The sequence below is a fragment of the Tympanuchus pallidicinctus genome, unplaced genomic scaffold (assembly GCF_026119805.1).
Source record: "Tympanuchus pallidicinctus isolate F22 unplaced genomic scaffold, pur_lepc_1.0 scaffold3, whole genome shotgun sequence".
NCBI classification, from domain to species: domain Eukaryota; kingdom Metazoa; phylum Chordata; class Aves; order Galliformes; family Phasianidae; genus Tympanuchus; species Tympanuchus pallidicinctus.
In genome coordinates, this window is record NW_026294747.1 from 23,468,591 (window position 1) to 23,496,320 (window position 27,730).

General features: G+C 39.3%; 2 protein-coding genes across 3 annotated transcripts in view; one reads left to right on the forward strand and one right to left on the reverse strand.

The window, feature by feature from the left end:
- Positions 1-27,730, reverse strand: part of LOC128087389 (transmembrane protein 263-like) — a 217,027-nt gene that overhangs the window by 189,172 nt on the left and 125 nt on the right. Inside the window, exon 2 of one of the 2 annotated variants that reach the window (XM_052696899.1) lies at positions 27,271-27,340. The gene's annotated coding sequence lies outside the window, so the exon portion shown is untranslated. Of the gene's footprint in view, positions 1-9,333; positions 9,438-27,270; positions 27,341-27,730 lie in introns of those variants that run through there. The other variant, XM_052696900.1, reaches the window with a different exon arrangement.
- On the forward strand, positions 13,206-27,677 carry LOC128087385 (astacin-like metalloendopeptidase). Its single transcript, XM_052696893.1, has 11 exons — positions 13,206-13,427; positions 13,588-13,612; positions 14,212-14,349; positions 15,597-15,714; positions 16,204-16,382; positions 19,024-19,105; positions 19,685-19,812; positions 21,444-21,559; positions 21,951-22,176; positions 23,280-23,398; positions 23,937-27,677. The coding sequence occupies exons 1-11, from the start codon at positions 13,359-13,361 to the stop codon at positions 24,165-24,167; spliced, it is 1,431 nt and encodes a 476-aa protein (XP_052552853.1). The 5' UTR covers positions 13,206-13,358; the 3' UTR covers positions 24,168-27,677.

A 27,730-nucleotide genomic window follows, 5' to 3' on the forward strand; every position in this document is an offset into this window, starting at 1 on the left:
AAAAAGCACTGGCTTAAAAGCCTTGGCATGCCTGCTCTCGGTGCACAGGAAAAGCAATTGGTTTTTGTTTGTTTTGGTTTTGATTTACTTCGTGCTGTCCTCGTTTCAATGTCTTTTCAGGAGTGATTGCTTTGAACAAGCTCTAATACTTTAGCCTGAATACCCATTAATGGCTGTACCAACTGTGCACCTGAAATAGGATTTTCCAGGTTTGTGTCATCCGGCTGGATTTAATCCATTTCACACAAGCCAAGCCTGCTCTGGTACATGAAGCAAAGCATGTTAAGTGGTACCCACTGATCCTAAGTGTCACCTCAAAAAACATGAGAAAAAGTTACTGTAGATATACCTACAGTTATTTTTTTATTATTTGCAAGCAGTAGAGTTTATGTCTTTATAGTATAGAAATTACCTTCCCAGCCTTCCTGAAGGACAGGGAAGACAAGGAGGTTTACCTGTCCAGAATTTTCAGTGAAGGCTGAGGACCTGAAACATTGAGTTAATAAAGCATGTTTTAAACACGTGTAATAAATATTTTTAAGATGTCAAAACCAGCGGCAAAATATTTTGACCTCCAGATTTGGTCACAATACACCCCGAAATGACTTTTAACAAGAAAATTAAAAGCAGTTTCATAAAGTTACCATTCTTTGCATGGGGGTGAGTGTGTGAGATAAAAAGTGATACTTGGGCATAATTTTTGCTGTGTAGACTAGAAGGCACACCTTTCAGGTATAGCACAACATGTCACATGTGCCAACTTTAGGAGATGAGATTTCAGCACTTTCTGTCTATGCTTGTGGCCAGACATGGCTCAGCAATAAACATCTGAACAACGACTGAGATTCTGGGTCTCAGCTTTACAGTGATAGCGCTTTCCCTAAGATGTATCTTAACATACAGAAATAAATAATGATCACTGTACAGCATTCAGGTAAAAAAGCATTAAAAGAGTGGTTGGTTCACGTGCTAAAGGGTTCTAGTAGAAAGGAAATTATTTCCAGGCAATGTAGCTGCTGATTAGTACAACTCCTCCAGACCTCCTGTTCCAGATAAAAAAATCCTTCCTCATAATGATAAAATAAATTGGCCATTAGACTTACTAATTCCAAGAACACCTGGCAAGCAAATCCACAACTTTGCAGAAATGAAAGCAGTAACCTTTGTTCATGCTTTACCTCACTGAAAGACTCACGTACTGAAATAGCTACCCTAAATTTGTTTGTCTTTATATCTCTCTCCTCACAGCAGCATTTAAGTCTCTTCCCTTAACCCTTACCGCATCCCTAGAAAGTTGGGAGGTACTTGCTGCATCAGGTAGCTGAACTCCAGCAAAGTACGCATAAAATTCCTTCTGAGAATTTAAGTTCAGAGTTATGAAGGTGTAAAAGGTGACTAAATCAAGGCAAGTTGCATACTTGCAGCACTCAGTTACCTGAACAATACTGTACATCAGAATCTGTATGAAGCATCCAATGCACAAAACATTAATGACAGAGCAGAAAGCATCAGTCAGTCCAGAATGTAGGAGACTGGTAACACCCTAACTCTGAAATTTACATCTTTTAAATACTTGCCCCTGTTTGTTTGAAAACATCAACATATCCTAGTGGTGTAACAAGAAAAACCTAAGTAATCTTGTGATTCAGCTGTGTCACTGAAAACTGTGATCTGTTAGAAGGAATGTTCAGAGATCCATAGGTCTCTACCTGCCCATTCCTAAGAGAAGCCTCCGCTGCACAATGTGGGATGCCAAATGCTCACATACTTTTAGAGCAATTCCTCTGTGAACATCTCAGCATTTCCCATTGAATTTCAGCACTAGTTGCAATGTGAATGAGAAAGAAAGCAAAAGAAAGGTTCCGTGTTATATGAAATAAAGATAAGCCATGCTTCCCTCTGGAAGGGACAGAAGCCTAAGAAAAGGTATTAAAAAAAAAAAAAAAAAAAAAAAAAAAAAAAAAAAAAAAAAAAGTGATAGAATCAAGCATAACCAAATGGCCAGCACATTTTTGAATGCTTTTTTAGGGGATGGTAACAATAGGAAGTGCTTAGAAATAATTTCATTCACAAAGTTTGTTCTTTTTTTTCTTACTAATTATTACCTATTTTGTTCAGAATTTGTAAGTCTTGCCTTTTTAAGTCATTACACTCCTCATGTTTAAAGCAGACTTAAAAATGGATGCTTAGAACAGTACTACTGCACAAATAAATGCAAAAAGCAACATCTGGAATTTAAGAGTAAAGAAATGTTTCCCTCCCTGTGACTTTTAGCAACTCTGCTAGAGAGTAGATCTGCTTAATGAAATGCCTCAATTAGAAATAATTTTGTGCACTACCGTACTCATGACTGAAGACTGATGCTCTATCATTACAAGGAAAATGGAGAACATACAGCCCTGAAGATATCCCTGATGTAGCTGCACTTCTTAACTCTTACAAAGAACATAAAAAGTTGACAAGGGTAAGCCAGATTTAACTTGCTGTTTTCACTATGTGAACTGAAAGGAGAAATAAAGAGCAGGGGCAGAGAGCTATCAATTAAAAACAGTAACATATTTTCCAATGCACAGATAACGAGTTTCAAGAACACACTGCTTTTAACCTCAATGGTATTTTCCTCACAGGTATTGGACAGCTGGAGAGATCTGTCATATTCACTTTTGGGGCTCACTGTTGCTCTAAACTTTTTGCTTGCAGTCACATCTCACACACACATGCATGCAGAGACAGCTTAGTAACTCCACTGTGAAGAAAGTGTAGAAGGTACTGGCAATACAGTGTAGTAGAAAACACCTGAGGTAAACACTCAGAACCTGTGGGTCCTGTTTCATGGTCTTTCATCCTGGGTTCAGGTCTGTGTAAGTATCCCTTCCCTATTGATAGGAGAGCAAAACAAAGCCATTGGCAGATTTGTCACTTAACTATTTCTTTTAAATTGTTACTATTAATGACTGGAATAGTAGATTTTCTTAAGAGCTAAATGTGGTGGAAAACTACTTGTTGTTGACCTTGGCTCCCACGGTGTTTTTAATTCTCCTTTTCCCCCCTTCATTCTGTGTTGTTACATTACTAAGAGTCTTGGGCAAGTTAAATAGGAATGTACTGCTCTTACAGAAGAGCCCTAAGCAGGACTATAAAGGTGTTATTTATACAATACTGAAAAATGGCAGTAATAAAAAGAAAACCCTATTAGCCTTCTTTCCAAGCTGAAATTGTCTAGCTATCAAGTAGATATATGACAGGAACTCAGGACACACTGCTGCTTTGGATTACAAATGGCACTTTTGCTTTAGTCTGTTATGTTTTTTCTCTTACTTGGAAAGTTCTTATGTAAAAATCAATTTAGATGTCTTTAGTAAAGATCCTTCTGGATAAAGGGATAGTGCTAATTACCTTCTAAACCTGTACTTATCAGTCTGCCCATTTAACAGCATGCAAATGTTTTGTTTTTTTTTTGCATGCTTCTGCAAAATCCTGAACCCCACACAGCAGGCTGGCTTACTCTGACATGTTTGGTTTTTTGTTTCCTGATACATTTGTGGTGGTGTTGTTTTTTAATAAGTATTAAATGAGGGTAGGTGTTTAATGTCTGTGGCAGTGCCTTTCACAAACTGTTACTTGACAAGTAAACAAATATACTGAAGAGACACTGAACTATCAACATCCTATGGTTGCCCTCAGAACACCAAGGGAGATTTTCCAGTTACACTGCAGCATGTAGAATTTTACTCTGCTGATATCATATGGACAAGGCATTTCTGGCAGATGATGGCACTTTCTAGAGAGATTTTTACAAAATGAGTTTTAAGAGAAAGGGCATGCTATTGGCAACTAAGGATTCTCAGAGCCCATTTCCCTCCTCTCGTACACTGTATATCCACAAAAACAGAATATATGTTTGGTAGAAAATGCTACACCTGGAAGGATTAAAAAAAAAAAAATTAGGCAAAAATAGTCATTATTGAAACACAGCTATAGTGCTAGCATCTCACACTCATTGTCTGATGTTGTAGAAGCATTCAAAGAATAAGATCCTTTCATTTCTGAAGTCATGTAAAATCTTTTAGTTTTGACAGGCTAGACTTCGCTTCAGTTTAAGGTGTATACGCATATAAGATCGCAGATATCCTGTGTTTAATTTTCAAAGTGGTCAAGAATTGTGTTTTGTCTGAAGTTCACATATTTTCACTTCTTTAATCAGAGATTGCCTTCTGTGAGAGTGAAGAAACTATTTCAGTTCAATTTTAAAATTTAATAGAAGTAATCAGTTCAATCATACAATGATGCAAAACTAAACATATGGTAAGAAAACCTAAAGATTTGAAAGCCCTTCATGCCAAATAAATTGTGAAAGCATGCACTCTTAAATGGTTTCAAAATCAAAACTCAGATGAGATGATTGAAAAAAAAAAAATCTACAGACTCAATGCCTTTAAAGAAACTGGAAGCTGCATTTCATGAAAAAACACGTATTTGGCACTGAAAGCAATTTTTCATAATTTGAATGAGAAAAAAGAAAGGAAAATAAGTGGGCTTGAACTTTTGAGTTTACTTAAACAAAGCTGTTGCATTCCACATGTCCTTAGTTATACAGCATGAAAGCAATATTTTTTTGTATGCTTCAGAGTCTTGTAATAGAAAACTCTTCCTGCCAAAATGCCAGGATACATAACTGGATTCACATATGGGCTTCCCAGATTTCAGAAGCATTCAGATACATTTCTACTGAACCTGTGCCAAGCACTCTGAACGGTGCAAGTAGAAAAGCTCCGCTGCTAGATTCTGCTGACATTTGGAATCACTGGTAATTTGTTCTCAGGATGCCAGAACAAGGCTACAGATAATATTTAATCCATATCATAAATAATAGAATCCACATGGCTATCTCCATATCTTCAGAGCATTTTTGAACCTCTGATTTTAAAGAATACTTTTCTTTCAGCATCCACTAGCAATGCAATTGTTTTACAGGAACATGACATACCCATGCATAATGCTTGCAAAGCTATAGTTTTTCTTTAACCTGTGCTTCTGGCCAAAATCCTGTAATGAACTTATCCCACATGTTGCAATTTCCCTTCATTACACTAAACTTTCTTCTCATAATTAATAACAGGGACAAGTCAGCTAGCAGCCTCCAAGCTCAAAACACAGAAAGAACAATATCAGAGAAGCTGAACTGAGATAGCAAGTCTTATTTCAGCATAAGTTGTTTTTTAAAGTGTTAAGCCTTAATTAAATATTGGCTCGGTTAATATTTTGCTGAGATTCCAAGCTACTTTTGGAGTACATGGTATTTTCCCTTCCTACATTCTCACCATGGAATGCTTTCTTCTTTCTCTCATCCTTCCACTCCTGCACTCATTGCTATAAGTTAATTTATCCCTCACTTGCAGGGGAGAACAGGTAAGCAGTTTGTTCCTTGAGACAGAGGAGAAAAAAAGGTAAAAGTAATTTCTTTCCCAGTTGTTAGAGCAGAGTCTCTTCAGCCCAGCCAGTGGTAGGTTAAAGTTAAGTAAGATACGAAATATCCAGTCTTTCCAATCTCTCATACCACCTTGCACTTCTATCAGGAGCTCCTGGAGATCTCCAAAAGACTATCCTCTCCCAGCTTAATTCCCACACTCCATCCAGCATAACTTGAACAGGAGTTACTGCCCAACCTACATACCTTCCCAACACACATACACCTTTTCAGCAGTTAGGAAGGGCAACACACTGACATTGATGAGGCTTTCCCCAGTCCTTTCATGGCTTAGAGTTCCACCCCTTTAATGCTGAGTCTCATGCCCTCCTCTGATTCTCATTTTTGTCAACAGATGCCTGTGCACAACTAAACAGTCCTAGATATTTGTCAGTAATTAACTAGTGTCTCTACTTAAATTTGCTGTTAAGTAGTGGGAACCAGAGGGAAATAACACTACATGGCACTTCAGGTGGACTTGGGATGTAGCTTTACATGTTATTGGTAGAGATTTCCTGTCTCTGTAACCAGCTCTGTGGCTTCCTCTGCATTAAGGATCTGCACCCTGGGATTCCAATGACTGTGTCTTTATTTTCAGCCCAGTTCTGAAAGGATAAAATAGGGAGCCCTACCTGCAGGGGTATCTACTGCTACAACCAAGTATGCATCCTGATTAAGTGCAGCCACATGGCTACAGGCAAATCGTGTTGCAGAAGTAGCTGATGTCATAACATACCTGCTATCAAAAGAGACAGTGTCCTGGGATATGTTTAGTGTTAGCGGTGCTCTCAGTGGATTCTTCTCTCAAGATATTAGTAAAAATGCTTAGACTTGCTGGGGCTATCCCACAGTAAAACATTTTGACCTGCATGCTTCTTGAATGGCACAACAGGAAAGAGCTACAGAAGTATTTATCCTAATGAGAGGTACATGCCAGCATACCAACTCTTTTATCAATACCTTATTAATGTAGTTCTAGAGATGAGATGTTTGATAGTTGTGGTTTGATTTCCTGATGGGAACCAAGGGACCTCTCTGAAGCTCTACAGATCTACCTAGAGCTGTGAACCACTATTTCAAGTCTGTCTGCCCAGCTTTAGACACATCCCACAGTGTCTAACTTACCACTTTACCCACAGTGCCTCTTACCACTTCTCCCATGGCCTTCTTTCCAGCCTGACAGTCAATCTACGCAATATCTATTGCTCTAGATCAGACCAATGTTAATGTTCCAACATACCCTGGAATAGCAACTGACAGTGTTGTTGAACTGCCTCCTGAAGCTGGCAAAGACTAACTGCCGGGCAATCTACAGCAAGAGGAGGAATGTCAATGTCACTGTGTTGATACAATAACTGACAGAGATACTTCACTTCTCACACAAGCACACTTTGCGTAGCTTTAAATACTATCTACGTTCAACAATTTCTGCTCAAAACAAGTTTCTACTGAGAGCAGCTGAGGCTACACATTAATATAGATGGAACAGTCCAATCATTAGGCAATTTCATTTTTTTTTCTGAAACACATCTTCCACAGAGACAGGCCTGTGTTAAAGCTGTCTATTACTTCAGGGTAGCAGAAATTTCAGTGTCTGGTACAACATCTAGTCCCGAGGGGTGGTGAACACTTCAAATCAACCATTTGTATTCCAGAATGACTAGGACCAAATAATCAACAGGAACAGATATGCCCTTATTCTGTGCAATATGCAATCTACAAGTGGCTTTTGCAGCTTATCATCAACACAGATAGCTAGCTGCCACAAGTGACTGACTCCCTCTCTGAGTTTAAGGCCAGCTCCTCTCTTTGGTTTATAAACAAAGCCTAGAGGACTTTCATTCTCCAGGTGTTGGTTTCACTTCAGGGAGAACAAGGACTCCTACATAACGACTTTGAAGACATAAAAAAGAAATAATTACAAGAAGTAGTGGGCCTTAAGCTAAGCATTGGACAATGGGAGGTTGTTATCCCCCTGCTAGGAATGGAGATGGAAAAGAATAGGAAGGCAGTTAACCAGCTTACCAGGAGAATGTTCTTATGCTCTGCAGACCTTCTCTATAGCATCTCTTCTAGTGCAGGATGCAATACCTGCAAATTCTATAGTGTTTACAGCTTTAAAGAAGAAATAACTGAAGTTGCAGACAACATAGGTGATAGCGCTTCCCAGGGGATGATATGCTATGTAACCTCACTGTGACAGCGATCTCATTTCATCCCTGACTCACAGCAAAGGATCGTGTGTATATTATGGTACATCAGGGTAACATTTGTATCTTCTGTGCAAGTACTACGCAAGACCATCAACTTTCAAAAGCAAACAAACTTTCAAGATACCTGTAGAAAAGCATTTTTCAATTGAGAAAGATAGAAGAAGCTCTTGATTACCGAATATATTGCCTTTTCCCCTGCAAGTTACTGCTAGCTAACATGAACAGCTTGGTGTTTGAAATGCTTTCTGACTCTAAGCCTCACATTTTGAATGAAATCCTAAATTAACACCTGATATATGTATTTTCTACAGAAGGCCTCCTAACACATCTTCATCATGCACAACATCAGGTCTCATGACATTGAAGACATCAGAAAACAACAGAGGGAGTTCATATAACCACATGGTCCTAAAAGTCTCTTCTGTGCTCTTGTAAAGGTAATCATGATTTTATGAATGCTGCCTCTATCTGTCCCATTCTTCTAATATGATGCTAGCACACAGACCAGCAGTAGTCAGACTCAGTAGTCATGAAGGTTTCTTCTAGGTTTTTTAATAATACACACTTAGAACATCATACATTCACTGTGCTTGTTTTGTGCTATTAGACATCACTGTACATACTATACTTTGATATTGAAAGTCCTCAACACTAAAGCAATAATTATTCATAACATTAAGATAACCACCTCCTCTCTCACAAAATGTCCAATTTCCACTATAAACTACATGCTGTTCAGGACCACAGTAACTGCTACCTACAGCACTCAGGATTTGATGCAAAGCACTTCTTCAGTGATGCATAGAAATGAGCCACAGAAACACAACATTCTACGTGTCACCTCCTTCCAGATTAAGTTTTCAGAACTGAATGCTCAGGCTTTCTGAGAACCACAGGTAATAAACACTTCTGAGAACTGCAACATCTGTTTCAAATCCTAAATCTGGATGAAGGTTCTTCTTTTTAGCAGTCAGCTTTGACCACCTGACTTTAATTATATGCTTGGTTCCTTGTCTAGAGTGTTAATAGTACCCAACTGCCTCATAAGTCCATGTAAGAGAACATATGAAGACCAGATGCTCTGTTCCATTACCAAACACTACTTGCAACCAAACACTACACACTTTCGTGTGTAGCAATCTCCATAGTGGGGGAATAAAGAACTCTTGGCTTCTACGCAGTTTGTGTTCCATTAGTGAGCAACACTGGAGCTTTTACACAAGTCAGCACCTGAATTTCTGCACTCACAAAAAGTAGCTAGACCTCCCACTTTTCAAAAGTGTTTCAATATATTTCCAAAATACTTTGCAGAGGACACACTAAGAAAACAGTAAACATTATTACCTGTTTAAACACCTCGTGTCATTTCTAGCCTATTATTGTATGCTTCCAAGCTGTATAGCTTCCCTACAAACACCCTCTTGTATTCTTGAAGCTTCAGCTAGATCGCTTTACACGATTGCTTTTACTCAGCTGCTTGATGCTCACTTATTAAGAAGCTTCACCTGAAAGCAGTTTCTCATGTGTAACAAAATAAAAAATGCAGCAAAGACAAGAGAGCAGCAAGGCCCCAAGCAGCAGCAAGTATTTGCTCAAATACACCCACCAGAGGCATAGGAAGAAAAACAAACAAACAAAAAAAAAAAAGCTTACCTTCAGAAGACCTCAGATACACAGGGATTTCCAGCAATCTCCCCTTGCCTCCCCTGCCAACCTTTAAATGAGGTCTGGGAAGGAGTGGATCCTGGCTCCAATCTTTCCAGTCACTCAAGGGCACTGCCTGCAGCTGAGCTCCCCTGGGCTGGCCCTGCCTTCCCATCAGGTGCTCAATCACTGATTCAAGCCATGACTTATCATTTCTGCTACACTAATATATGGAATTAGTTTTATTTCTTATCAAGGGTTCATGTTTCTTTCTCCAAAAGCCTCTCCAGAGATTCAGTTGTTTTATGCTTCTCATTGCACAGAAAGAGATGAAAAATGCACAGTAGTAACATGAGATGTTAAAAAGAAAAACTCATAGAAAGCCAAGAAGTTAGATAAAACAAGCAGCTAAAGGGAGAAAAGCTTAGAAATTGCATGAAAATGATGTACCAGAGGTAGAAATAAGATGTGTGTATGCTATACACTGTAAAAGGCAGTAAGGACACTTACACATGGGAAACAGTAGAAATAAAAAGAGTAGAAGTCATATCTGAATGCTGAAATATATTCTGACAAACAAAAACAAACAAAACACACAAAACTGTAATAACTGCAATATATATATATATTTTTAATGGCAGTATGTCAATAGGTAATCAAAATATAAAACAGACCTTCAGAGATTATGAGGTTACTGCATAAAAGCTGTGCATTCCTATGGTTGGCACTGACTACAGAGCAGGGCAGGAAAATTACTGACCAGCTTGTTCCTTACAGAGGTTGAGTGTGAAGAAATCTCAGATTCAGAAAGAATGCCTCATAAAAAAAATATTTGTACTTGGAAGAAAGGGTTTTAGCACAAATCAGTGCAATGAAGAGTAATGACTTGCCAGGAGCAGATGATGCTCATGCAGGAGTTCCAAAGCAGCTCACGTATGAAACCTCTCAGCTGCCAAACGAGGGTAACTGCTGCTTAAATCACTGCTGTGCCTGAGCTGTGGGAAAGTGCAATCGAACACTGAAAGGATCCAGGATGAGTGATTGTGCTTCTTTTGTACCCATGGTTAGAAGGAATATATAGTAAAAATAGAAGCAGTAGACTCGGGGATAAATGCCATGTCAAGGCTGAGTCAACATAGCTTTCACAGCCATTCTAAAATACAATTATCTGAGAGGCCACTGAAGAATTGGATGATGATCCAGCAGGTGACCCCAAGGAGGTGGTTATCCAGCCTGCAGCTGCGTTCCCTGGGCAGACCACACTAGGGCTGCACAGAACACGAAAGACTGTTGCAACACATAACTATCAAAGCCAGATGGTTCCAATGGACTTTAATTGCTTTCAAGCAGCCTCACCTGGGGCCTCACCTGGGGCCTCCACCCATGGCCTCCACCACTGGCTCTGAGCCTGTGGGCCAGCCCTTCTGCTTTTCTCTCTTGTTTTGGTTTGCCTTCAAGATCTGTGAGGGAACCATACAAATAAGTTGAAACGTGGAGTTCAGCTGCAGTCAGAAAAGAACTTGAAATCTATCGTATAAACTGTCCAATTGCTTTCAGAAGGGTTTTTTTTAAAGAAGTGAAGGATTTAAAAATAATTAAAAAATAAATAGAGGAACCAGTGTAAGTAAATGGTTTGCTTTCCTAGTGGACTGCCAGAGCATCTCAGAAACCTGATGATTGAATTGTTGTGTGAATCTGGAGAGGGAGAGTGGTAAAGTGAAAAGCTGCAGATCCTAGAGCAAAGTTTTCAGGTAGTCAGGACTAAAACTGATGATTGCTTGTCAATACGCATTGTGAGACAGGTAAGGCACTTACGCTTCCAAGTGTTTTCTGCAGGAAGCAGCTACTGCTTTATGCTGTGTAAGCAGGAGAAAAAGGAGTGAACAGATTGAGCAGTGATGAGAAGTTCCTCCTGGTCTTTTCCTGAGAAGTGTCCCACTTACTTAAATGGCAAACCACTAGAGAGCAGCATTACATCAGTACTTCTGTTATGTATCAGAACAACTTCTGAATAAAATAAAGTATCAGGATGATGTTTGTGGTTTTAGATCAGATTGGTTTTCTGATCAGATTTTCAGGAGCAGGGAAGATAGTGACCAGTCTGTCCCACATGGTTTGTTGTTCACTCTTTGCTGTGGAATGAAATTGAGATTAAATAAGCATCACTAAGAATGTGATAAACATATATTATTAAAACCAGCAATGATAAAATAGTTGATAGCTCAAGGACAGTATGGCTAAGGACAAAAGTCAAAAGATGGTACAAGAGGAAGGGCACACAGGAGAAAGAGCACAAATTACAAGCATGTATTCAAATTGTTTGGAGAGATAATGAGTTCAAGTCCTGAAAAATCTGCTAGGATATCAAAGCAAGCATGAAGTTAGATAATGTAAGCAAGCAGTACTGAAAGTTTTTTGCATCTACAAAATAACTGCTGACAGTGTGTGAAGTTAGCAGGTGATATGAAATTTGAAAAACACCCCATTCTTTCTGACAGTCAGGAAAATGAATTAAGCAGCAGTAAGTCTCCTGACTCAGGAATTGCTCCCATCTGTACTCTGCAACTGGAGCCAATAAGGTATTACAGCCTTGCCTGGAATGGATATGCAAAACTGCATGGCAGAACTTCAAAGCTCTTTTCTAGCCCTCCAGACTGTCACCCAGAGTGACCCAGCTCCAGGCTCTGCACAGTGATCTGTTTGGTTTTTTTTTTTCCTCATGCTTTTATTGTCTAAATGCTTTTATTGTCTTTTGCTCTCTCCTTGATCATTTTGTGATGTGTAGCAGTGTGCTCCTGTGATTTCCCTTGCCTCTTCTGTACCTGATTCCTCAGTAGACATTGAGGTTGCTCAGAACTGTACAGGAGGGCCTGTGGTTAGCAGCATAACTAACTAACGAGGACTTCTGAATTTCATCCTATTATCAGCCAAGGGCAAAAAGAGCCCTTTATACATGCTATGGGAGTATAATCTACAAGAAAACTAACTAAATGAATTCTGGATGTCACAGAAGTGTGCAATACGTTAGAAAGTTTAGGAATTAAAAATCAGCGTGGTAAAATGAAAACATTCCGAGCAAAACTTTAGTATCAGTTAAAACCTTCATAGTGAAATACTTAGAAGGTTCTCTCCACCAATTCCTGCTGTGAACCCTGTAGATGTCTTGAAATTCTCTGCAGAAACAAAATTCATACATTTTTCTTGTTTGCTTCCTGAAGATCTAATGCAGCAAATCCTTAGGCTTTTCTCTAGCACTGGATATTTGCACAGAGGCTGAAACTTAGAGCAGGCCTGTAATTGTTGTCACATGGCCTCAGTGCAAACATCTCCATCACACAGCTTGCTCTTATAGTGTAGGTTTTCTACGATTCAGTGCTGTGCATCTCTTCAGGCTTGTTTCTACTCATGGACATCAAATGAGGAAGGGCATCCCAGAGACGGGAAGCCAAAACTCAGGGAGCTCATGGTTTTATAAAAGACACAATCACCACCAGTGATGATGTGATATTGCATAATAGGGCAATGAGGGAGGGGGGAGAACAGTGACACAGCAATCAACTTCTGTCTCCAGCACATTTCCATTGCTCTGGCTGAGAGCTGGGCTCTGCAGAACAGGGTGGCTCCTGGCAGTGTGCAAAGCTGTTTCTAGGACAGGTAATCAGTACAGATGGATCAAAGAGTTCCTTGACATTGAGTTTTGCTGTAAACAGACTACTACCAGATATCCTGTCCCTAGGTCAGCAGTGAGGGAATTTGCAGCAGTTCATGGGTTCTTAAAGATGAGTCACTTCAAGGTTGCTGGATTTTCTTTCCTATTGCTCCACTTCCTCTGTTTTCTCTGAAGATAAATAAGAAGTAAGAGTCTGACAATTCTCTTGAGGTCCTGCAGCTTGTTTGTTTTGTGAAACTACTACTCGTTATCTAAGTCTGTTGCACTTGTTAAAGGCAGATTTCCCATAAAGCTTGTCCCAAGTAAGCTAGTCACGGCCTTGAGAACTGAGCTGCAGAGCAGAGATCATCTCAGAAACTTGAAGATGAAGTGCCTTCTTCTGCCAACTCAATTTGCATTTCTCTATAGCTTTGTTCTAAGCAAACCTGTCCAGGTGTGTTGCTGCTCCTTGATGCTGAGACTTCATATTGCCTTTGCTGTGCTGCTCTGTTGCTCTATGTTAAAATTATTTATAAAATGCTGTGATTCTACACAATGTAATTTTTCTGCTGTTGAGATAAGTATATGTAAAAAATGTACTTTTTTTTTTTCAGATAGCTACAAGAAACAATGACTTAGGTGAGTTTGACTGCAACTATTCTATAAATTACTGCAATTCTTGGGGGGTTCCTTCTCTATACTTCATTCTCTATGTCTCTTACATTTTTCTTCTTGAAAATGTTTACTGTATCTGTAGAAAATAATTCACAAAACTCAGATGTGTTTTAAAGTCACATTCAGTTTGATTATGATTTGATTATTTATGCTGTCACAATAAAGAAATTTAGAAGAACTACAGAGTAATTGTTATTTTGAATGTTCTTTTCCACATATGCCCTCAAAAATGAGTATACGTTTGACTTTGATTTCTTCCCTGTATGATGGAAGTCACTTCACTCTCTGTTGTATCCAAAAATATTGTACATTTTTGACATAATAACCAGTAGCTACAGTTTGTGATAAATATATGGCAAGGAAAGGTAAGCCTGACCAGTCTATGTATACTAGACTCACTTAAACTGAATTCACTTATCTTTTGTCACGTTATTGGGAAATAAATTTCAGTGGAAAACATTTCGGAAGGTACAAAATTTTGGTTAGTGTATGCCTCTCATCTTCCTTTTGCACTTCTCTTTGATGTCTCAGTGCCTTGAATGTTCATTTCCTTCATCTGCCAGACAGTAAAATAGCTGTGCATGAAGGAGACATTCTCCTGAGAAGAGGACAACGCAGTGCAATTAACTGTGAGAGCTGTTTATGGCCCAAGTCGCAGGATGGACTAGTCAAAGTTCCAGTTAACATCTCCTCTGATTTCTGTAAGTGTATACAAATGGACACAGTAAAGCTAGCACTGAACTTTTAGTCCCTGTTCTAATATTTTATGGTATTGTGCCATGCATCAGATGGACTCTGAGTCCGAATGAGAACTTATCAACATGTCTCTTCTGCTAATCTCTTGGCCCTACGGCACTTCGGCTAAGACTCCAAACATTCTAGGCATGAGCACTAAAATGTGGTTACTCAAGCAGTGCTTGTTATATTAAAAAAATACCAGTTAATTTTAATTGCAAATAATAGTCCATTTCTGCTAGCTACTATGCACTTTGATATTCAGCAAGTACAGAAGAAAAAGATATGTAATTTGTCCAAGTTAGGAAAGTATTTGTCATAATTACCACCAGAAGCAATTATTTTAACACTGACTTTCTTTCAAATATGTCATAAACGATCTGTCTAGTGGAAAAGGCTCCAGGGCCAATGTCTTCATCTGGAAAATTTTGTTCCAGAAGGCTTCTTATGGGCTTTGTGGATCCTCCACCTCTCCCCTGTGGAGGCCTCCCTGATGTCAGGCTGGACCCAATTCCTACTCCCAAGAAAAGGAAACCTTTGTGGTACTGGTTTGTGTTACTGGTTTTGCTGAGGAGAGCCCAGTCTTAATTGCTACTCTGCTCATGTGTTTTTAGAACATACCTAAGTCTTGTGGTTAGGTAAGGGTTATTCTTTCTGCCTTGCTCTCTCCAAAATTTAAAGATGAGGAAATTGATATGAAAGGTAACTGTAGATGACTCATAATTGAGGAAGCCAAAATAGGCGAAAATGTTCAAAAGCAGATAAACAATCTACATTTGGTACTTGAACAGAAACACTGAGTGTCTGAGCTTCCTAACACTGGCTGTCTCAAATGGTTTCAAGGGGTGTGTGGCAGACATTCATTACCTCTGATAAACAAGCTGCTTTTTCCAAACTTAACTAAGGTCAGATGGTTCATTTGGGATGTTTCAATCCAATTATTTGCATCTTAAACTGTTTAATTTTTTAATGTTCTGCCAGTCTTTTGCTTTTCATCAGCCTTCTCCTGCAGAATGCATATGGGCTAGTTATAATTATTACATATTCCTTCAAAATCTGATCAACCTGATCTCTGAAGGCTCTGTGCCTTTCTTCAGTACATTTGTAGGATAAAAAGGTAAAGAGTGCTGTAGAGATCTAGAGGAATGCATCCTATCGGTGAACCTTATTTTTAAATAGCTAACCAAGACTTCTGGCCCCTTTCTCATCCTAGCATTGGCAGAGAGGTCTTGGATTGCTGATGCTCTTCAAGAGGTCTCCACATTGACCTGTGTCAAGTTTGTAAATCGCACTACAGAAACAGACTATGTATATGTTGAACGTGGGCAGAGGTAAGCTCCCTGTCTCCTGTGTCTGGAAGTATACAAAATGTCTTTCAGTTTCTTTTCTATTTTGGTCAGATTTTAAGTAATTTCCCTTTTCATCTTAGGAGTCAAGATGTAGAAAGCAGGTGCAATTTTTCATTTTTTGGTAGTTATATCATTCAACAGGCTACAGGAAAAGATGAGTGGACTTCATGAAAGATAATGCGTTATAATCCAAAATTATTCTTTTCCTTAGTTGTTGTGAAAATTCTTTCAGGTTTTTTGCTTACCTACTTGAACTGCTTCACCTAAGTATGCTACACCTATTTTACAAGAGCAATTTCTCCCTCTGCAATTTCTTTGGCAGCTTTCAAGTAGTCAGGATATCTCACACTAGTGACTGTGTGTGTTCTCTTTGGGGCTGCGTATCTGGAGGCCCACGGTGGCATGTTCAGTATATACATTTCTTTGTATTTGCTGAATGTAACTGTTTTTGTTAAAATTGGCTTTTCTTAGCTGCTGGTCTTACTTTGGAAAAATTGGAGGACGTCAAGCAGTAGGCCTGGTGAAAAATGGCTGTATGGATAAAGGAGCGATTCAGCATGAAATGAACCACGCGCTGGGTTTCATCCACGAACAGGCACGGAGTGATCGGGACAAGTTTGTCAAAATTATGTGGGAACACATTACGGCAGGTGAGCCCACTCGGTGTTAAAAGAAAACTAATGCTTTGAGATATAGCTGAATGTTTCTTCTGAGAACAACTGTGCACATCAGCAGCAGCAGCAACACCTGGCTGAATAGCTGTGGAGATGTGCGCACTGTGGTGGGATTTCTTGTTCCCTGTGAGTTTGTTACTCTGTGGCAAATGCAACCTAAAAGTAGTTCTACATTCTTGTTGAGATTGCCATGCTGAGCCCAAACTTGTCTTCTACCCACAATATCAAGATCATAAGGATCGTGAAATGCTGCAAAAAGAAGCATCTGCTTTCTATCGTGGGCAGCACAAGCAGCAACCAGTTACAATCACTTGAACTGAGGTCACATTAGGAAACCACTTCTGGAAACAAGGATGGTAAAACAGTGGAATATATCAGCCAATTAGATCATGATGTTTCATTAACAGGATTTCTTAAAGGATATTTCTGAGCTCCTTGTCTATAGACTGAGCTGATGAGGGGAAATGGAAGGAAGACTAGACTGTGCACCAAAAGGGAAAGGGGGGGAAAGGCAGAGACGTGCAGGGGAAATGAACTGAAAAGCTATCTGTGTTTATGAAGGCTGTTAGTGCACATCATCTGTTTATAAAAACCAACAAAACTATGTGGCTAACAGGGCTGATGGTAGAGATCCTCCTGACTTTAGTGGTACAGAAATAGACCTCAAGACATTCCGTAGGCTCCCAGTTCTTGCACATAATCTGCTTTTCCCTTGCCAGGACTTCATAACTATGGATGTTTGGGGTTTGTTTTTACCCCCTCAATTTACATTGGAAGCTATTCAAATCCTTTGTTTTGACAGTATACAGCCTGATCATTTAGTGTCCACTTAGCTACTTGAAACTCTGCTTGCTTTTCCCAAACTTCTTGGGAAGAAAACTGTACTCAGAGCGTCCTTTTCAGCATTCTGAGTCACTGTACTTAGATTCTGGCAGATATTTGTTGTTGGTTTTTGTTTTTGTTTTTTTTTTTTAGTGGATATAATGGGTTAAGTCCCCATGCCTGTGCAGGTCTTAGCTCTCCTGTATGTGCGACCCTTAGCTTCCCAGCACATTACAGGGCAGCATAGTTTGTTGGCCCGTTGTCCAACCAGGCTACTGCTACCCCTTTCTTTAATGAAGGAGATCAGCTAAGTATCTACATGCCAAACAGTCGCCACATGCTTAAATGTTTCACCGCATTTGAAATGTGCTCTTCTCTGGTCATCATCTCAAAAGAAGCTGTGAAGTTACTGATAATATTTTCTTAAGTCAGTATAGCAGATAAGAGGAACTGAGATAAAAATGTAATTGAGCAGGGAACGCCAATGCTAATGAGAACCAGTTTGAGCTTTGAGTTCTTGAGCTACAAAAAGTTCCAAAATAATGTTTATCCCCAAACTTTGTATGGTTCAGGACTTTCTCTTTGTATTTCTTAGCCCTCTCTGGGACCAACACAGATGGCTATTACGGGAAGAGGCTGACTCTGACTGCAAGATTGCCAGCCAAATTGCATGAACTCAAGAGTCAGATAGTCAGGATGATCTTCTATGATGAGTTCCCAGTGTTGAATTCTTGTCCAGATGGCTTGTTGTTTACAAACCCTTAGTTACAATAACAGAGGTACAGATGTCGAACTAAGAAGGAGTGCTCAGTGGTCAGCAAATTAGCCTCGAGGCAATGCTGACTGCATTCAGAGTCAGAGTCTGAGCTCTGCTCTGACCCTGCTCACCTCTTACGGACAAGAGGACCAGGATGCAATTCACAGGCTCTCCAGGCAATAGAGAGAAATAGGTGCATCCATATTAGAACGGGATCAAACTCCCTCCAGCTGTGCCTCAGAGAATGAATGCTAAGGGATGTGAATCCTAGTCTGTCTGTGGGCCCCACTCCTTTATCAATATGATACTTTCTAACAGGAGTTTTCTAAGGCTAAACAGATAAAACGGGGAGGTACACAGCAGCTATCTTGAGGGAAGCATTACCAGTAGCTGTATTTGGACAGATTATTTCTAACAGATTTTACTGAGTGCCCATACTTAAAGTAAGCTATAATATTTGGCTGTAGCCATTGCTGATGGATTTGATTAGAGGCAAAGCCAGAATATGGTTGATAACTTAAGTGTGAGTAATAGGTAAACCTAGTACTTTTCTCTTGAGGTCTTATATCCCTGTATTACTTTGCACAGTGGAAAGGCTCAGCAAGACAGCTTGGTGGGTCGGTCTCACCTCTGACTTGATCTAGGTAGCCAGACAGCATTCTCTGTTAAGGTATGGACAAACCTCTTGGGACATAAGCTGGATGCTTCTAATGTCCAATATAACCTACTAAAATATATTCGTAAATGAAGGTGGAGAGATGAATACATCTCCTTGAAGAATGGAATTAGATTCATGGATTACATTGAATTTTTTTCTTGTTTTCCTCAGTTTATATTCTGAAACCTCCTAAATTCAGTGGAAAAAAGCTCCCATGGACATCAGAAAGTTTTGGTTGTTTTGGAAGATCCAAGTGTGACTTCACGATCTGTATAGTAATTTACTTTTATTAGGATTATGACAGTGTCAACATCAACAGCAGGTGGTGTCTGATAGCAGTAATACTGCTCTAAATGAACGGTTGTTCTTCTGCCTTGCAGGAGAACAAGGGAACTTTGGAAAAGTGAACTCCAAAAATCTGGGCCTTCCCTATGACTACTCTTCTGTGATGCACTATGGCGCGTGAGTTTTCCAATGCGTGCTTTCATAGGATCCACTCAGATCTAGGGAGAAGAAATTGTTCTGTGCAGGGAATGATTTTTTTCTTTTTTTTTTTTTTAGAGTAAGTGTGCTTTGTCAGCAGTATTCTTGGAAAACAAAATTGATGTTGATAGAAGAAAAAAGCATAGGATAATGTTTTCTGTCACTACGGTCACCTCTCTTACGAGAGGCCTTTGACATGGCTATGTTTCAAAGACTGGGACACTGAAATAAAACAGTTTGGAAGTCCATGCTGGGCAGATACCAGTTAGTACTACGTTAATTTTAGACAACACTATTTGGGTGCAGAGAGAAGAAAGATGGATTTTTTTCCATCATTAAGATGTATGCTGTCTCATGAAAAGTATTTATCCAGGACTATCATAGTTGTGTTTTGTTTCATAACATACAAGTTTGTATCATGTACCACCTCCTTTACTTCTGTTAGCAAGAAACAACTTCTAAACAATACAGTGCAATAAAAATTGTGAGGCACACGAGTATGATCAAGTTCATATTTAATAGAAATGATTTAGAAATATGACTTCCTTATTTCTACAGGTATGATTTCTCCAGCACTCCTGGGAAACCAACTATTGTACCGGTTCCTAACCCTTTGGTGCCCATTGGGCAGAGAGAAGGGCTGAGTAACTTGGATGTAGCTAAAATCAACAAGCTCTACAAGTGCAGTAAGTGCAGTAAGATAGCCAGCTCAGTACTTATTGTAACCACTGTCAGACATCCCCAGAGGAACTCAGCCCACTGCCCATCTCTCCCCAGCCCTACAAGAGGGCTGCTACCTATGTGGAACAGAACTGTCCCTGTGCCAAGCTGCAGTCTTCTTGGGAAGGGCACTTTGCTTTCAGTAATATGCTATCATTGAGTTATGCTGACCTATTCCCTGCCCTTTGACATAAGCAAAATCCACTAGAAACCATGGTAGTACTTCTGTGAATTCCTTGTTTTAGGAAAGCTCTGAAGGTTGGAAAGCATATGAACAATCCAGAGCCATGATTCAAGTTTAGTTTTTCTGCAGTAGCACCAGTGGGTTTCTGATTTCTTTCAGTTAAAAAATGACTGCGGGGCTGTATGGGTATCACTTAGGCTTAACAGAACATCTGTGAGAGGAATTCCCTTGGCTTTTTGTTCAGTTATCTACCTCCTTGCTCACATCGACTTCTTACTCATTGCTGTGGTATCTGAATGTCTAGAAATACTGAACATTTCTCCAAAGCAGGAACTCTCCAGCTGAGAGACACAAAAGAATGCAAGTAAAATCCCAGACTTGCTCCGGCCACGTGCATTTTTTGTGCTGATTCCCAGCACATAGGCTAATTGATCTATATAGTATTTGACTTTTCAGAGATGTTACTCAATTAGTTTTCACCAAAAAACTAAGAAACATGACTACATTTAGTGCCAAATTCTGCTTTGAATTGTGTAAGTACTTAAGTCAAATGGTCATCAGTAATCAAAAGGAATCAGCATTTCTTCACTTGAGGATGTAGGTATACAGAGGAACACCTCTCAGCAATGACGTTGCAGTTGAACTGCAAATAAGACATGTTTTCAGTTTAATTGCATCTGTCATAATCTCAAAGATAACTACAAAAAGTACTTAAAAGTGTTCTTGATAGCGAAGCTGGGAGTGAATCACACTCCAATAGCATTATTATGTAATTACCTAATTAGATCTGTACATTTGGGAAGCAGGACAAGGTTTAAGAAAAACAAAACACCAAAAACATATAGACCCCGGTAGAAATAAAAAAGGACAAAAAGTCCAGTTCTCTTGGTGAAAGCAGGGAGTGAGAGAAAGATGTAATATACATGCGATCAAGCATTGAATGCCAATCACTAATTTTATAACCTGACTTCAGTGCTGTGTTAGTTTTTCCACAGTGCCTATCTCTTCCTTTGTTTTGATAGAATCTGTTCTAAGCTTTATTTTGCATACACCTAAGAATGCACATACATTTGCTCACGGGAATTTATGTACTACTATCAATGAAACTGCTATTGATCAAGGTTAAGCAAGTTAATGAAAGATCTAGACCTTTTCCACAAAACTGAAATAAGTGGGTGGAGCCCTACTGTTTAAAAATAATAAAATGAGTAGATGAAGCAGCAAAGTACCTTTATAAGTAATTGAGTTTGCTGATGGTTTTGAATATTTTTTACACCAGGAACATCAACACAATTGTAGGCATAATTTTTTTACAAGCTTGACTGATCATAATGGTTGGAGAGAATTGTCTGGAATTTCTGGAAGATTAGTGTGATTTTATTCTCTTCAGCACTGTTTGGTTCTTCCCTTCAGATTACTGTAGCACTGTACTGCCAAAAACCAAAGGCTCGTTCTCCTCCGTCAATTACCCATCCCCATACCCAAACAACAGCAACTGCCTGTGGTTGATCCGCATCCGTCGGAATAAGGTAATTTTTAATGTTTGAACCAGAGCAGCAGGGCTACACCACGTTGTTTTATCATGATGACATTTATTCTGTTATATAGTGAATGAGAAGAAAGTCTCGACAATTTTCATAACACTTCTGGTAATACCATAAAACGTTACTATGTAACTTCTTTATCCAGTTAAGATTGCAGGTTTTTTTGAGGATAAGCAATAACCAAATATCAGTTATTGGGGCACAGTAGTAGCGATGGCAGGTGAAATTCTATGCTCCTATTATACAGGCAATAAAATTGCAGTGAGACATGGATAATAAAACGAATGGAAGTTCCTAGTTTGCTTCATAACAGTGAGGTAATTTGAATCTTTCCTCGTGTATAGCAGTAAATCCAATGTGTTTTTTGTTTCTCAAGATTTTCCTGCAGTTTGAGGCTTTTGATCTCCAAACTTCCTCAGACTGTTCATCTGACTATGTAAAAGTTTACAGTGGAAACAGCAAGAACTCTCCTGTTTTGCTGGACAAATACTGTGGGCAGGGGCCGCTGCCTTCCATCGTTGCTTCAGGATCAACAATGCTGGTAGAGTTTGCAAGTGACGAGACTGTTACAGCCACAGGATTCAGAGCCTCCTACAACAGGGGTATGAACACTCCTTAAAAGAGCTCAGAGTACAGTATTAGTTGTATTTGTATGGAAGAACTGAACATTTTTGAACGCATAATCCAGGGCAGGTTTATCTGTTAGTCTTTGCACCTCCATAGGTATTACTAACACAGTAGGATGAGCAATGATGACGCTGAAGGATAGCAGTGGGCAAAACAGGAGGCTGCATGGATCTCACACTAGTAATTCTGAGTAACTGAGTAACATTCTTCTCAAAGCCTCTGCTGGGCATCTTCACATCTTTAGCAAAATTTATGTAAATAAGAACAATGCAATGACTGTGACTAACGTGTGCAGTGCAAGCAAAGAAGAAAAGACTGCAAAATGCCAAGAGAAATCATGCCAGAGAGAAGCAAAGCAAAGATTTGGTTCATATGTTATTAAAGGTTTTAGTGCATTTTATGCACAGGAGAGAATAACCTTGGGTAGCTTACACTTTCTGATTTAAATAGCTCTGCTATGCTGCATGAAACTCAGTGCTTACTGTATTCACTTCGGGGGTGTCTGTTTTATAAGCATACAAAATGTGTTGTGCACTGCTGGAGACAATTCTGTTGTGCTGCAACATGCTTTCAGTTAGAAGGCAGCAAACAAATAAGTGGCTATTGTCTTATTTCAGCTTAAGCTGCAATCCTTAAAAAATGTAAGTTGAAGAAGTCTTAAGAATGTATCCTTGTTTTTCTGCATTAGGCTTGATGGAGTAATTTCTAGATGACATCAGATCTAGCTCAGTAATGCAGTCTCAAATACTTAACCTAATTCTTCTCTGAAAGAGTTGTAAGGTAGTTCCATTAGAATGCTACGTTAACATGGTAACACATATGGCAAATGTAGCTTTAGATTCATCTGTTCCCTGTCCTTCAAAGGTTTTTTTAGCAGCCAAGTTTTCAGTGCCTTTGGTACAGCTGCTGATAAAAATGCTAAGCAGTGAAAATCTGTTGCTGATACATTTTCTTCATAGCGCAACCTTTCCTGGCTTGAAGAAAGAATACAGGAGAGTACAAGCAAGCTTCTTTCTACTGTCAAAATACTTGTTAATATACCATCCTTTTTTTTTTTTTTTTTTTTTCTACTACTCAGTGAATTGTGGAGGTACTTTCACAGACTCCAGTGGAATCATCACCTCTCCAAACTACCCCAATAAATACCCCAAAAACCGGGCATGCTTCTGGGTCATCAGCTCTCCAGTAGGATATAAGGTAAAGAACTGATTCTTTCACTGTTTGCAGCGATGTTCCCTAATGGAATCAATTTGTTTCGTTTTGTAACATAACAGCTGTAATGGCAGAGTGAAAATCTGAACATGTAAATTCAGTTTAAGACCTTATGCTGGCTCTTGGTATTTGAGGTGATCATCAAGAGAAAATCTTAACGCCTGCATGTGAAACTTATGAGTTCGGCTTGTACTTTGCAGGCTTTGCTCATAATAATCCCTAGGTAAGAGTTCCCACTAGAAAACTGAAATATTGCACAGGTGTTGTTTTTGTGTTTCTTGAGAAAGAAATTTAAAGTGTACAAAATTGATCTTTTGCTTCTCCTTTCAGACTTAATGCTCATGAACTAAGCAAACAATTTGCTAATGATTTATATTACAGTATAAGGTCAGGATGTAGGACGAATACAGAATGAAAACAGGGCCTGTACATAAAGGATTTAAACAATTAGCATTCATTAAATATGAAGGCTAAGAGAACAAGATATAATTCAGAAACTGTACTTTTCTTGTGTTTCCTTCAGGTATCTCTTAAAATGTTATTCTTTGAGCTGGAAGATAATGACAGATGCATCTATGACTATTTGCTCATACACGATGGAAGCCGACCTACATCACCAGCAGCTGGCCCTTACTGTGGGACAAAGAAGGTTGCAGACTTCACTTCCACTGCAAATTTTGTGCTGGTTGAATTTCACAGTGACACAGTTTGGGAGTTGGCCGGATTCAAGTTGAGCTATACATTTCATAGGTAACACTACACAGACGGGGACTAGAAAATGCAGGATGAAAGTATGAGAGCAACTAGCCTCTGCTTCTGAGGCTCTAAGCTTTTGTTATAGTAATTCCATTGCTGGTATTGCACGGCGAGATGCAGTAGAAAAACAAACTATGTAAGTAGATTCTCAGTTACCCATAGCAGTAGAAACCACCCATGAAAAATTTGGAATACAGCTATGGAGCAACTTGTATTCCAGAGCCTGTGTTCTGACAATTCCATGTAACCCTAATCTGCATTCCAGTATTCATACAGAAAAACCTTCAGACATTTGTTTATGCTTTGAAGCCTAGCCTGTTTATACAGTAGGTACAGGCACAGTGGTTAGCCTGGAAATGACCACTTCACATTGAAGATGCATGTTAACATTCCTGTGCAGCATTTCAACTCAAATAACTGCATTGCTTTCTTAACCAGAAACAGAACAGGGAACAGACTTGGCTGAAGAAACTTAATGGCAGGAACAGACAGTGAGAGAGAAGGAAGGGAAGGAAGTACCTATTGCTGCCACTTTGTAAGTAAGCCATGAGTCAGGTATTGAAATCTTCCATTGGGATATTATGTGTTTGTTTTTTGTTTTGTTTTGTTTTGCTTTCCTTTCCTCAAAATGAGGCCTGAAAACATAACGGAAAGCTCTCTGAATAGAAATAGAGCCAATAACTTTGGAGAATATCTTATTAGGTGTGAAGTATCTTGACTTTAGAGCAGTATCTCCTATCTCTTATAAGTCGGAAGAAGAGAAAAAAATCACTACTCTGGACAGATAACAGTTTACTTTTACTTGGTATGTTAAGAGTTAAATGCCACTGCCAAGCTGGAATGGGATAAAATGTAATAAATTTTCTTGCAGCAACTATATCTTTGTGAAGAAAAGCACATAGAGAATGCCAGTTCGATTTCCCAGTGCCAGGAAGGCAGCTAAGAAAATCCTGAATTATGGAGATTTCTCTTTTTCTTTTTTTAAAGATCTGTAATATTTTGCTTCTTAAGCACTGGATAGTTTTTACCCTCAGAATAATATCTGATGTGCTGTGGGCATAAAGGTCTAGAGCCTGGCTGCACTGTGGTAGGAAACTGCATATAAAGCCGACAACAAATACTTGTAGCTGTTATGAGCTGATCTGGCTATGCAAACTATTGAGGAAATCAAGCAAGGAGGAGACACTTGGGTGGCTGTAGCATAAGCCTGGGATAGTACCTGTTCGGTACTATCTCCTTATGTTACTAATAAAATGCTTTTTTCTTACTGTGTTTCTGCATGGAGAAATGCTGATATAGTAGAATACAGTATATTCTCCCTTTTCAGCGTGGCAGGTAATTTGGATGCAGTACCTGAGGGCTGCACCTGTGCTATAGCTGGAAGGAACTAGTCTGCCAAAAACCGGTGCTGTTTTTAACAAGCTGCAACAGGCAAAACTCATCAAATATGGCTCTGGGTGCCTAAGTACTTTGGGTATCATTCAGGATGGAAACTCCATGATCTTCCCTCCAAAGTTTTTAAAAGTATGATGCCATCATGAACTGAACTGCTGATCACAAAGAGCTAAGGAGAGCTAGAGGAACCCAACCTCAAAGACAATAATGTTTTGCATGGCATGTATGTATGTACAAATGTATGTCTTCCAGTTCAACCTCATATCCTGCTGGATTTATGTTCTCTGTACAAACTTGGAATACAGATTGTGTGTGTTCATGGAAGAGGGGAGAAGGCAATTCTGATATCTTAACCTAAACATCAAACTGTACGAATGCTAATTCTCTCTGGGTCAGACTTTCAAGGAGGAACTAAAGTAATAATCCCCAGTGCAAACTTGCATGGATGCCTAGTTTAAATATGCAGTGCTGACAGCTTTGATGGTAACTTCAGTACTATTTCAGATTTTCTTTTCATAGCCTAATGTGGGGCTCTACTATCAGGCTTCCTAGGTCCAGATTTTTAACATTCATAAATTCAAAAGAGAAGCATGAACAATTCATGAAACAGTAATTTACTGCATATAGGAATTCTAGTCTTGCAACTAGTCCCTAGGAATATAGTATTAAGAAGCAATCTCAGATGTGGGAATGTGGCATGAGCAGGGTGCTTTATTTGTAGGCAAGCCTTTCTTGCAGGCAAGTCATAAGCCCTAAGGGGCAGGCAGCCTGGCTATAAAAATTCCACCCTCATTTGGTTTGAAAGTATGAATTCAACAGTACTGATGTAGGCTGCATTCAGGAATGTATTTTCTGAAATACGTTATTCATAAGTTCCCTCTTTCATAGGAAGGGCTTTTCTGTCTGAAGTCTAAGATTTCCACATTTCATCAGTTATGTTAGGAGTCATTGTTAACTGCTTTCCTTAATGAACATGCAGATTTACAGGAGCTTCCACAAACGCTCCAGACTATCTGCCACTCCCTTCTGCAGATATCAAAAGCTTCAATGTTTCTCCAACTGTTTTTTGAATTCCTGCCAGCAGACTTCAGTTAATTTTGTCATTTTGCTGTAAATTTGCAGCCTGCCAAACAGGGAAACACAACATAGAAAACATTCTTCTGATACTATCGTTCGTTTTCACCCTCCATTAGCTGTGAATCTTAAATGGAGGATTTATACACTTCGGACACCTGCTACAAGCTTAGGTATGCTCAACTGCATAGCAGAAGAGGACATGCATTTAAAAGACAATTATCAGCTCAGAATGCGCATTGCCCATGTGTAATAATGAGGTAGAGACTTACTATTAATGTTCAGTTTCTGAGATACATGAATTAATATTCACCAAACAATAGACACCAGGGACATAATGGCCAAAGGTTTAGGATTCAAATATCAGCACTGATTTTGAGAGGTTCTAATCAAAGTTCATCAGGTACTACATACAGCTTATAAAACCAACACGTAAGGATTTAATCTTAAAAAAAAATAGAGTAGCAGCTGTAATGAATACATATATACACACATATTCATGTGTATATACAAACCTTATAACACAAGCAGTTGTTACATAATAGATCTGTGCTCAAATACAGCCATTTCCATCAGCCTATGCATGTGGAAAAGATGAGAGGAGTGTTTGTGCCCAAGTATCCCAATCTTACCTGCTCTGGGACTGTCCTGGCTCCTATCTGGGAGGTGAGTCAGGGCCTTTGAGCAACAGGCTTTCCTAATCTGTAAAACCAGAACAGAGATTTGTCAATCACTTCTGTTGAGACAAAAGCAGCCTGAAATAAAGCTCTACAAAAATGCACAGAAAAAAATCTACTAGTCCTAGGTTTATTTTTGTTGTTAAAGTGCATTTCCGTGCCATAAGTAACTGTGGTCAAGACAGCATTCACTTGGACTTGGACTACACTTCACTTGGACTACAATACCAAGAAAACAAGACTAAGACTGAAAACATGGGTAGCTTTGGCACGCGGATAGTTCCTCATCTGGACAAAAACTGAAACTCAGGTTCCAGATTCCAATTTGGTGATGCTTTGCTGCTTCTGTCACATTGAACCCCAAGGACAAGCCACTCAGCCTCGTGTGCTGTAAGCTGTGGAACGTGGCGTCGGC